We start from the raw sequence: 12569 nt of genomic DNA, 5'->3' as shown, positions 1-12569 counted from the left end.
AGATTCTGTACTCTTAAAATTTCACCTTTAAATGTCCTCCATTTCTCTTCCACATCTTTCCGATAAAACAAAATGTCCCAATTTACTCCTTTTAAATCCTTTCGCATCTCCTCAAAGTTAGCCTTTCTCTAATCAAAAGTCTCAACCCTAGGTCCAGTTCTGGCCCTCTCCATAATTATATTGAAACTAATGGTATTGTGATCACTGGACCAAAACTGTTCCCCAACGCATACCTCTGCCACCTGACCCGTCTCATTTCCTAACAGGAGGTCCAGCACCGCCCCTTCTCTAGTAGGTACCTCTATGTATTGCTGCAAAAAACTATCCTGCACACATTTTACAAACTCCAAACCATCCAGCCCATTTACAGAATGTGTTTCCCAGTCTATGTGTAGAAAATTGAAATCTCCCACAATCACTACCTTGTGCTTACTACTAATATCTGCGATCTCCTTACATATTTGCTCTTCCAAGTCTCGCTCCCCATTTGGTGGTCTATAATACACCCCTATAAGTGTTGCTACCCCTTTCCTATTTCTCAGTTCCACCCAAATAGCCTCCCTAGACGAGCCCTCTAATCTATCCTGCCAAAGCACTGCTGTAATATCTTCCCTGACAAGCAATGCGACACCTCCACCTCTTGCCCCTCCAATTCTATCACACCTGAAGCAACGAAATCCTGGAATATTTAGTTTCCAATCACAGCCCTCCTGCAACCATGTTTCACTGATTGCCACAACATCATACTTCCAGGTGTCAACTGATAAGTTCTCAGTTACAAATACATTTTTGTTTCTAGCATTTATCACTTGTATCTGCCAGTGTAAATGCATAAAGGAGTAACTTGCCAGTGAAGAGAATATTATCATAATGATCTGAATTGAACAATTCTCAAACATTTGTTTTGATTTCTTGGCAAGATACAACTTTGCACTATTGTTATTAATCAAGATTTTTTTCGTTTAGTTGAGTGTTCAAGTTTTCTGCTCATTTCAAAACACGTTATTTTCAAGTCAGTGAATCTTAATCTTGCCATTGTGTCTTGCAGGACTCGAAGTCTTAAAACAAGAAACACTTGTGGTTAAAAATGTCCCTATTCTTGGGTTGTATCAGACTCCCTCAGAGGGTGGGGGAAGGATCGTCTTGTACGGAGATTCCAATTGCCTTGATGATAGTCACAGGCAGAAAGGTAAGAAGTTGGTTTGTGTTTTACTTTTGTGAATGTATCGCTAGAAGCTTTGAAGAAATCTGCAATATTCAGATGCACTTTCACTATTTCTGCCAAAAATGGAAATGTGTATATGCTCTTGAAATGGTATCTCAAGAATGGAAGCCATGTAGTGTAGTTAGTAACAGTATGCTGTTGACCAGAATGCTAGGGGTTGGCTCTCCAGCTTTCCAACTTGCTTGGCATGTTTTCCATTTGTGTGAGCTGTCTGCAAGATGTGACTGAGTTGCAGCATTCTGCATTCGGTGTAACCGACCATCATATATTGGTGCATGTCTCATCATGGTCATTAGGACGTATGGACTGCCCCTGTTTATTGTTGAGAAGCTGGTAATGGATTAAGAAAAATATTAATTGTTGTTTTGCAACTTGTAACTTCACAATCGCTTACAATGATTGCATTAGTCCAGTGCTTAACTGTAAAAACATATTCTACCTGGTGCCTTCATAACTGGCAAAAGCAATTGAATACAAATGAACAAAATCATCTCGGAATCTCTATTAGATGTATTATTTTTAAAGCAAAACCTGTAACTGTGGTTCAAATAATGAATATCAAACAGATAATGATTAATAATAGCCAAGAACCTGCTCTAGCTGGTTATTTGATTGCATCAGTGAATTACTTTCTTCCAATAATTTCAGGTATGAAATGTTCCAGGTATAACCATTTTTAATTTAACAACAGCAATCTAACTTGTAATAAGCCCTGGTCATATTTTGTACCATACGTGGTGTTCAAATTGTAAGCGTGTGCTGCAAATTTGATGTAAAAATCTCTCACTTTTTGCATATATAAGAGTGTTTTGAGCATTAAAATCTGCATGGTTTGAAAATTGCCTGTACGGTGAAAGAACTCGTGGTCAAAAAAAATTGACCAATATCACAGATCATCAACCAACCCAGTCAATTTGCTTCAAAATCTCATTAACTTAACAACCATCATACACTTTTGAAAGATGTGTATCTTTTCACTGATTTAAATTCCACTATGACATAGTAATATTTTCTTCACTTAACTAATTCCACACATGGGCAAATAAGATTAGACCGTTCATAAAATTTGCTGCCTTTAGTTGGAAATGATTGAAATACATTTTGTTATGGAATTGAATAAAGTGGTCAGGGAGTGTGGGATTATTCAGTTTTGCTGCTGCAATCACTCGAGTGTATTATACTAATCAATCTGTAGTGCAGAGTGCTACCTTCCAGAAGGTTGCAGAACACAAACTGTCCAGGGACGCAAAGGACAAACTATAGAGAATGCCCCATTGAGGGTGCTCATTCTTTACGAGCTTGTGATGTCTGTCAACTATACCAAAGAACCACTGTGCTATTTTCTCCACTGTGGATAAGTCGGTCATTAAAGATCACACCTAGATGCAGCTGATAACAGAGGATAGCAGAAGGATGAATGAATAGGTTAAGGAAACTCAAATCAGAAAATAGCTTTGAGAACGGCAACAGGGGAAAATATCAACGACAAAAGTGATGAACCTGATTATACCTTCAAAGCAGAGAGAAATTTGAAAATAAAGGCAGAAGATTTAAACATCAGAACATAATAGTAAGAAAAGGATATTCTAAAAAATAGCTAAATTGCACTAAGATGTAGCCAGTTTGCATAGGCTCTTAATTTAAACCTTTAGTTTGTTTAAGTTGTTTTATACTGTAACAGTTTGTTTCTATTAATCCATGTATTACAGCCATTTGTGTAACCAAAATTCACTCGTACGTCATTCACACATCACTACAAAAGAATTCTAAGATTGGGAATAAAATTCAATTGTGGAATTTATGTGGGTAAACAAAACATGAAGATTTAAAAAAAATTAGTCACGCCATACAGTGAGGCAATGCATTTTCGATATAATGTCACCATGTCAATTGAGTTGGCCATCACAGCCGAATCCCTTCTTTGGGCAAACCTAACCTCTCTATTTTCATGGTATTTGCCACTACCTAGCAATTAGTAGCAATTCGATCAATTAATGATCAATATACTTAAGTAATAATCATTGAACCTTGTCTTAAATTGAAGTGTTTTTATTCTTTGTTGCCAGTATCCCCAAACCATACAGAAAGTTTGACAAGGCAAACCATAAAATGCTCTCTTCCCTTGGAAAATAGGTCTTAGAAAAAGGGCATGAAATTGTACTCAGAGGGCATGGGATGCTCAGTTCAAGAATGTTTTCATAGAAATCAAAGGATATATGAATTTGCTGAAAAGTGGAGCTAAGGAAGCGAGTGGTGGATCATTGTGGTATTTGAAATAGATGATAGACACAAAAAGCTGGAGTAACTCAGCGTGGCAGGCAGCATCTCTGGGGAGAAGGAATGGGTAACGTTTCGGGTCGAGACCCTTCTTCAGACAGAAATGGATGTTTGTGGTATTCTTGTGCATTGTGTAATACTCAGTATTACCAACTGTGTAGTATGTTTAAGCTAAGGCCTTGTGTACTGGGAAAACAAGATGAGTAAAGAGGCCACCAATTAAAGACGTCAGGAGAGGTGCTAAATAGATTTATCAGGTTGTAAATTCCACATGTAACAGGAAACAGGAGGTTAAACGTTGATCATTGGTGAATTGCTTCAAAGGTGTAATATTTACATTGTGTCGTGGGAATATAAAATTGGTGTGGGCACTGTAAATCTTTGGAACACATTGGCTTCTCTGAGTCTCCCCATGCACTGTTTAAGGCCTTGAATAAACCTTGATTAAGAAACTCGCCATTGCTCTGCAGTCTGAAGGGCCTCGCCACGATACGTCACCTATTCCTTTTCTCCAGAGATGCTGTCTGACCCCTAAGATACTCTAGCATTGTGTGTCTGTATTTGGTGTAAACCAGCATCGGCAGTTCCTTCCTACACAATGTTCTTTGTGTCGGTTCATATCTGAGTCATAATTAAGAGGGCAGCTAGGCCCCACGTGAAGCCAGATTCAGGGTGCAGGTTAAACACAAAATTCCCTTCTAACATGATTTGTGTTCGTATGCCCTTTGAATTGTTTGGGTATGTTGTTTATAAAAGGGGATTTTGCAATCGGTAGGAAGTGATGGGGTGGTTTTGTATACTTAATGAAAGACTAACTGTAAGTTTGCCCTTTATTTGCAGACTGCTTCTGGTTACTTGATGCACTCCTTCATTACACCTCGTATGGAGTAATGCCCCCAAGTCTAAGTCACGCTGAAAATAGGCAACAACCTCCTTCTGGCGTGGATCATCCACTGCCTGAGCGCATGGAAGGTAAAGCTATTTGTAAAGTGATAACTCAAATAATAGGGAGATGTTCTGTTTTAAAATGTTTTTCATTGTTCTGTGTGGAGTCATTTAACAATAGCACAATGCGCAGCTGGTAGAACAGCTACTTTGCAACTCCAGTTACTTGGCTTGTTTATACATGAGGTTCTTTTGGGTAGTGCGGGTTGGTAGCTCCATTGGCCATTGTCAACATCCCCGAATGTTTAGGTGAGTTATAGAATCTGGAAGGGGTTGAGTACTACATTTACATATCTGTTGTGCTGCTGCAAGTAAGGATTTCATTGTTCCATTTTGGGACATAAGACAATAAAACACTCTTGACTTGACTCTTGAGCATGTGGGGAAAATCAAGTAGGTATTTAATTGTTAATGCAGACTTGCCTTGGATGTTGAAGTACCTGTTTTCATGCTGTGTGAAGGGCCTGTCCAACTTGGGCGTCATTTGAGAATCCCAAAATCGTGAGAGCCGCGCGCCGCGTGTCACTGCCTATGCCACCACGCGCCATGCGCGCGTCACGATGCGTGCATCGTGATGCAAAAATGATGTCGCGCAAATGACGCCCAAGTGGGACAGGCTCTTAACTCTTCTTTTTAAGACTACAGCCTTTGCTGCAAGATATGTCCATGCATCAAATTGGTCATTATTGATGATCTAAAATGGAATTGTAATTCAATCATTAATTTTAGATCAGCACCACAGTATACCATATATTTATTAACTTGAAACATTTTCCAAACTTGGATCTACCTTGCATTAATGTATGCGGTGCACGCTTGTTACATTTTATTGAATTTTAATTAGTGTTAATTAAATTAAATATTTGTTAGCGAATTTGTTAACAGATTTCGTACCGGAAAAAGACACAACGTACGGAAGTAATTCAGCAGATCTGGCAGCATTTCTGGTAAACATGAATAGTGCATGTTTTGCGCCTGAAGAAGAATCCTGATCTAAAACTTGACTTTTCCATGCTCACCAGAGATGCTGTCTGACCTGCTGTGTTACTCCAGCACATTTGTGCCTTTTTTGTGAACCTGCATCTGCAGTTCCTTGTGTCGAGATTTTGTACGATGGTTTGCTTCTAAAATTATACCCGAGTTGTTCGGCAGGGGCTTTTATGTTCCATCTCCCTCCGCTGCTTCAGGAATAAATTGATATTGAGTCCTACAGAAAATTAGAAGGAAAACTGAGCTGTTATTTGTCACACGAAAAAACACTTCCCTGGGATAGTTGCGATTTACTTTTTTTAAACATTTAAAGGAATTCCCTAAAATCTTTGTGCTGAAGATTGTGCCTGTATTTGATTCTGATTTTTGCCCGTTTAAACTTTCAGGCAATCACTTGTATCGATTTTCAAAGGTTCTCGAACCACATCTTGCAGACCCCAAGCCACGTCCTCTGCCAGCATGTCCTCATCTATCCTGGGCCAAACCTCAGCCTCTAAATGAAACGGCTCCTAGGTAAGTGTGTGACACAGATGTAAACAGACACAAACCATGTTGTGCACATATTCTGAAGTGATTTTACAAAACATGAGTGTATTCATAAGTGTCCAAAGTGATGTATTCAGATCGGTGTACTGTCATTTCTTCCAGGAGATAATGAAATTCCTTGTTCACATGAAGTCCAAAAGTAAAAAATGTGCATACGGCAGAGAGAAATGCATCGACAAGTACCAAATAGCATAATGGTGCAAGATTGTAGTTCAACCAAAATAGTACAAATAAATATTAATAATGCAGTAATGAATGTAGTAAAATTAAGAATAAGAAAATGTGGCAGCACGCACCTCTAGGAAGGGGAGTGAAAGAGGTAGTTTAGGAGTCTGAGAGCAGTGAGGAAGAATATGTTCTTGAGTCTAGATGTTTGATCTTTAAAGCACCTGTATCTTCTTCCTGAAGGTAGAAAGAGGAAGGGGAATGCTCATGGAGGCAGGATACTTTCAATCTTCCTGACACAACACACTGTGAAGATGGATTGAATGGAAGACTATGACAGATCTGTGTTGGACTGAGCTGTGGTCACTGCTCTTTGTAGGTTCAGGCAGTCAAGAGCAGAACAGTTGCAGTATTAGGCTACGATGCATCCCATCAGAATAATGGCTATAGCACATCTAGAGACGTTCAAGGGAATCCTCATGGACATGCTGAATCTTGTCAGAGCCCAGATTGGGCAAGGAGGTAGGTTTAAGGGGGAGAAAGAGAATATGGAGTGACCAAGTTATTAGTGATAACTGGGTCATTCCGTGTTTTTAATTTGGAAGAATGCAGAATCTTGAGATGAATTGCTAGAGGATTGAAGATTGAGAGGTAAAACCATGTCACTTAAAACGAGGATGAGAATTCCAAGAGTAAGGCATTGCATAACTTGGATCCAATGTGGGTGAATATGCAATTGGGAATATGTTAAATACAGGCAACAGACAGGACACAAAGCTACAAAGTTTTGGTGACCCAAATTTACAAAGGGGCAAAACGAGCGAGATCTGTCATGAAATCTCAAGGTGAAAACAAATGCATGGTCTTGGGTTTTCAGTCGCAGATTGGTTGAGGAAGCGAGAGGATCAAATTATGGACATCTTTGCAACAATGGACATGCTGTTCCAATACTCATCTTGAGCTTGATGTAATCTCAAGATTGCAAGGTCTAGTCAATTTGAGTTACCACTTAGAGGTGGAATTGATAGTTTGGAAATAGTTCATGATGAGGGCAAAGTACAATGGTTTGGGGTCCCAATATTTCCCAAAAGGAAATATTTGTGACAAGCAGCCTTAAAACTAGGAGACATGTCAAGATGGGTACTGCAGGCATGTCGTGTTGATGGGAAAATATCGGAGGAATCCCATAGATGAACAAGTAGACTAGGAAGCTATTTGAAATAGCTCTCTGGCTATTGGTTAGTAAATGAGATGTCAGCCATCGGAATACGGTTTTAAAACTGTAAAGATAACTAGTATTTCCAAATTTAAACAAAAACATAATTTATCCCACTAATAGTTCCCATTGGTTTCCAACCCTTATTCTGAACAGATAGCACTAATTCTCTTTACTGCCTTGAGTCCTGGTTCACATGTGTTCTAAGAGATTGCAAATAAACTTAATTCATAATGTCAGGGACAAATCAGACTTTCAAAAGTGCAATGTCGATACAAAATATTAACTTCTGGTCAATTATTCATCTTGTGCAATCAGTGCGAGTCAATACATTTTGGATTTAAATGTTTGTTCTTTGCATCATGGTGACTTATGGCCCTGTCCCACGGTACGAGTTCATTCCAAGAGCTCTCCCGAGTTTAAAAAAAAAACAAAATCAAACTCGTAAGCACGGAGAATGAATGTAGCGGGTACGTCAGATCTCGGGGACGTCTCTTAGCGGCTCGTATCGCTAACGGCAGGTTCTCGGGAAGACTCGCTAACAGCAGGTAAGCTCGGGAAGACTCGTAAAGATTTTTCAACATGTTGAAAAATGTCCACGAGAGCCCCGAGGACTGATGAGCAGCCATTACCGTAAATCTCCGAGTTCGAATCAGGGCAAACTCGGGAGAGCCCTTGGAATAAACTCGTACCGGGAGCCAGGGCCATTAGTGTATTTTTTTTAAAAGGACATTTTGAGCAGGTAATGATGGCAAATATAACGGGGACAATTCCTGATGACATCATCTGGCAATATATGCATGTTCCATTTCCCAACTGAACTCTGGTTAACCAAGTTGAGGCAGTTGAAATGGTAGCTGGCTTAGCTTTTAATTTTCAAATTACCAGTGAATACAGATTTAGAATCTGGTGCAAAAGTATGTAATGAGAAATCAGCATTGGAAAACAAACTATATTTTATCAAGACTTAAAAATTCAAGTTGCAGGTTTCAAATGTAATTTTTGCCAATGAGTTCCTTAATACCCGGTATGTGGCAGACTTTGTTCCACCCCTCAAAAATAAGTATATATATTTTTTAGAAAACTCTTTGGGTGCAGTCTTAAATCATTTCAGTAAGCAGCAGTTTTATGTTTTTAATTTTTGTGTAACATTTTGTGCAATCTAATCAGCAGTTTGCAAATTTCTAACCAGCAGTTTGCAAATTATAAATATGGTTTCAAATAGATGAGAGAAATAAGTGTATTTAGCCTTTGCCGCATGTAAGCATGTTTTATGTTGTGTTCCTTTCTCAGTAACCTTTGGAAGCATCAGAAATTATTGTCCATTGACTTAGACAAAGTGGTCCTGCCGAATTTTAAACAAAACCGTCCTCAAGTGCGACCTTTATCACCAGGTGAAAGTGGGGCCTGGGACATTCCTGGAGGTAAGTGTAGCAGCTGCAGTGCTAGTTCCAGAGACCTGTTGAACTCGAGACTCTGAAACTGTATTAGTGACTTGCCGCTGTGTGAATTAGAAAACAAGCATGAAGCGAGGGCCATTTGTGTTGATGACGCCTCCCAGGTCAGACCATTAAAGACGGTGGATTTCAGTTCCTCATTTTACGTGAATTTATACATTACAAATGGTACTAATTATTATTATTGCCACCAAAGTTAGATTAGGACTCATTGCTGAGCATGCTGTAGTATGATGTATGAAATCCCAGCTGCATGCTTTTGGTCATGATCACTGAATTAAATATTCAACGTCCAGAATAGGAGACCATTATTCCTGATGATTGATTTCTGGCGGTTCTAAGTGGGTGGCATGCTTAATGGAGGATGAAAGAAACTGAGTGAATGAAATGCTGATACAAATCTTCAAAAGAAAAAGTACAGTCTAAATTTGTTCCATTTTGCCATTAGGTTGCTTTAGAAGCAGTTATCTTAATCATTAATTAGCTATTGGAATAATAACTTCTAGAGCAGTATAAAACCTGCAGTAAATGCAGAACATTTGGAAAGTGGTGCACAGTGTATAATTGAGAATACCACGTTGTCCTTTAGAGAAATGAACTCTGTTGAGCAAGGTGGCAAAAGTACCATAGTAGAGAAAATGCTGGAATAAGGAAGTGGTAACAGGCACTAAGTAAATAATAAAATTGGACAGGGTCGTCATTGATTTAAGAAAGTCACTTGTCAAATCTTTAGGAATTTTTTGAGATTGAGATGAATAGATTAGAACAAACCAGCTGACATACATTTAGACTGTTGGAAGGCCTTCAGTATAATGCTACGTAATAAAATATGAAACTAAATTAAAGTGCACATTAATGGGCATAACATAATGATATGGCTTTGAGAATTAGTTACTAGGTGGAAAACGGGCGGAATAAACGGTCATTTTGAGCACAAAAGTGAAATGCTAAAGGAACTCAGTGGATCAGTGAGTGAATGAGACCCTTCATCTGGAATGAGAATAGCATGAAAGTAGCTGGTAAAAGAGTTGGGGGAGAGAAGTTGGGAAAGACCTAGCTAGTGATAGGGGGATACAGGCGAGGAAGAGTGTGTGGAGGGAAGGATGAAGATTGCAACAGCCTGGGAGGTGATAAGTGGAGTCATTTTTGGGTTGAGAAGCTACGCTAAATGGCTTGCTGCAGGGATTGGAGCTGTGATCCCTGCTAATGCAAAAGCTGTGACCCCAGCTCTTCTAAATCTGTATCAATAATGCAGGATGGTATTGTGCACTGTGAGGAGGATGCAGAAAGATTCAAGGTACTGGGTGAATGTGCAAGAATTTGGCAAATTGAGTTTAGTAGAAAAAATATACAGTCGTTCTCTTGGGTAGAAATTCGTAACAGATGAAAGTGTTCCGAGAGATGTTTGTCCATTAATCACAGATTGTTAATGTACAGCTTCGGCAAGCTAATAGCAGGGGAGATGTATGCTTGCATTTATTGCAAGAGAATTTGAGTATAAATGTAGAGAAAAATTGATTCAATTATATAGTTTCAGATGAAATGCATCTTGAATCCCAAACTAAGGTAGGCTGTAGTTGAGGGAGTGTGAATGCCACAATTCACTGGATTGATTCCAATGATGGCGGGTTTGATGTATGAGGAGAAGTTAAGCACAGTAGGTACAGTGCGTGTCGTATTAAGGAAAATGAGAGGTGTTTGCACTGAAACATACAGCATATTTAACGTGCTTCGGAGGGTAGATGCCGGGATGAAATTATGATAATAAACTGACCCGCATTTAGATCAAATTCTTACATATGACCTACATAGATATGGCATTGCACAAAAATGTTTAAAGTTTAATACCTTGGTGAAACTGCACGAGTAGGAATTGCTTCAAAAAGCAACAACATTTGGGGTTTTTTTTGTTAAGCAACAAAATTCAACAAATTACTTAGCTACATCTGTGGATTAATTCAGTAATCATGTGGATTAATTGTGGTTTTATTGTGGATAATTTAATCTCAATGATCAAAGTTGGGTGCATTTGTATTTAAATTTTTGTTTTGTTTTTTAAGGTATAATGCCTGGCCGATATAACCAGGATGTCGGACAGACGATTCCGGTCTTTGCTTTCCTTGGTGCCATGGTGGTACTGGCATTCTTTGTGGTTCAAATAAAGTCTAAGAGCAAGCCAAAGAGACGGAAACCACGGGTCAAACGTCCTCTACTGCTTCAGCAGGTGCACCCGCCAAAAACTCCCTCTGTGTAATTGGACAGTGAGCGATCCACCCAGATCCACCTAATTACCATCCACCCAGAGAACTGAGAATTCTGCTCTCAGCAACTCCCGATGAGCACAGTGCTTCGTTTAAAACAAAAACACTATGAAAGCCACTTGATTGGTTTGTTGACCTTTTTAACACTCGGAGATGATGTAATTTTATCAAGTTGAGAAGACCTTTTTACAGCAACCGTAACTACCAAAGACATTGTGTTTAGGTTGCTCTATATTTATATTTCTCTAAGAGCAGAATTGTAAACAGATCGGCCAGTACAGACATTGGGATCTCCCTCTTCAGTTCTTGGTTTTATTTTGTCATCATGTCAAACAATTGTTTTGTTACAAGGACATTTAATGATGTAAAATGTATTTTGTAACTCGAATCTGCAACCTTGCCAGATTTAAGAATTAATTACTGATTTTTGTGCATTGTGTACAGTGGCAGAAGGCAGGAATAATGGATTGAGGAAACTCTATCAAGGGGCTCTGGCTTGAATTGACTTATTTTTATAAAATGGAACTACCATGTCTCTCTGTAAATATTTAAAATGGCAGTTTACAATCTATTTTCACCATTGTCGGTGAATAAATTTACACTATCTGCAAGTATACATGGTCTGGCAAGTTAATTATGTTCTTCGTCATGTATTTTTGTATAATTTCAAATGTTTCCAAGTAGAGTGTACCTTAACTTGTGTGAACATAATGTCCTAGAGTCATACAGCGTGGAAACAGGCCTGTCGGCCCACCTTGCCCATACCGACCAACATGCCCCATCTACACTAGTTCCACCTGCCTGCGTTTGTCCCATATCCCTTTAAGTCGGTCCTATCCATGTACCTTTCAAAATGTTTCTTAAATGTTGTGATAGTACCTGCAGCTCGTTCCATACACCCACCACGCTATGTGTGAAAAAGTTACCCCTCAGGTTAATATTATATCTCCCCCCACCTTAAACCTCACCTCTGATTGTCGATTCTCCTAATCTGGACAAGAGACACTGCCGTCTACCATAATGGTTGGGACTTTGAATTATCCTCTTGCACAGTATGTTGAGTAAGTTATTCTTGCAGCATGTTTACATACTATCTTTTCATTCTCCAAACAAGGCTTCTGTATAAGTCTCGACCCAAAACGTCACCCATTCCTTCTCTCCAGAGATGCTGCCTGACCCGCTGAGTTACTCCCAGCATTTTGTGTATACCTAAGGCTTCTGTATAATTTAGTTTGTGGCTAAGTTGACTTGATTTGATCATGTGATGCATTTTATCTTCTGATTAGTAGCGGCATGAGTCATAAAAGCAAATCTTGCTGGTTGATCCAGCATGAGTTTGTGTGTATCTCCTTGCTGCTGCCACCCACGTGCCCACTTTCTATGAAACCAATGACCAGTTCTGGGGATTTGGGGATGTTTAACCTTTATCTTGTGGAGTGAAACCACAGCAATCATAATTTTGTTATTTAAAATATAGTAGAAGCTAT

The 12569-nt window shown here is 39.1% G+C and overlaps 1 protein-coding gene across 2 annotated transcripts in view; it reads left to right on the top strand.

Annotated features, from left to right (window-relative positions):
* mbtps1 (membrane-bound transcription factor peptidase, site 1) overlaps positions 1-11696 on the top strand; it is an 85938-nt gene extending 74242 nt beyond the window's left edge. For both annotated transcript variants that reach the window (XM_055648590.1, XM_055648589.1), the window contains exons 19-23: positions 1049-1189; positions 4343-4474; positions 5824-5950; positions 8658-8788; positions 10882-11696. In XM_055648590.1, the coding sequence (XP_055504565.1) occupies positions 1049-1189; positions 4343-4474; positions 5824-5950; positions 8658-8788; positions 10882-11075 (725 nt within the window). In that variant the 3' untranslated portion in view covers positions 11076-11696. The remainder of the gene's footprint in view (positions 1-1048; positions 1190-4342; positions 4475-5823; positions 5951-8657; positions 8789-10881) is intronic.
* Positions 11697-12569: the final 873 nt, after the last annotated feature.

Source organism: Leucoraja erinacea, chromosome 17 (assembly GCF_028641065.1).
Source record: "Leucoraja erinacea ecotype New England chromosome 17, Leri_hhj_1, whole genome shotgun sequence".
NCBI lineage: Eukaryota > Metazoa > Chordata > Chondrichthyes > Rajiformes > Rajidae > Leucoraja > Leucoraja erinaceus.
The sequence above is the reverse complement of the archived record's forward strand: the minus strand, read 5'-3'. Positions and strand labels throughout refer to the sequence as shown.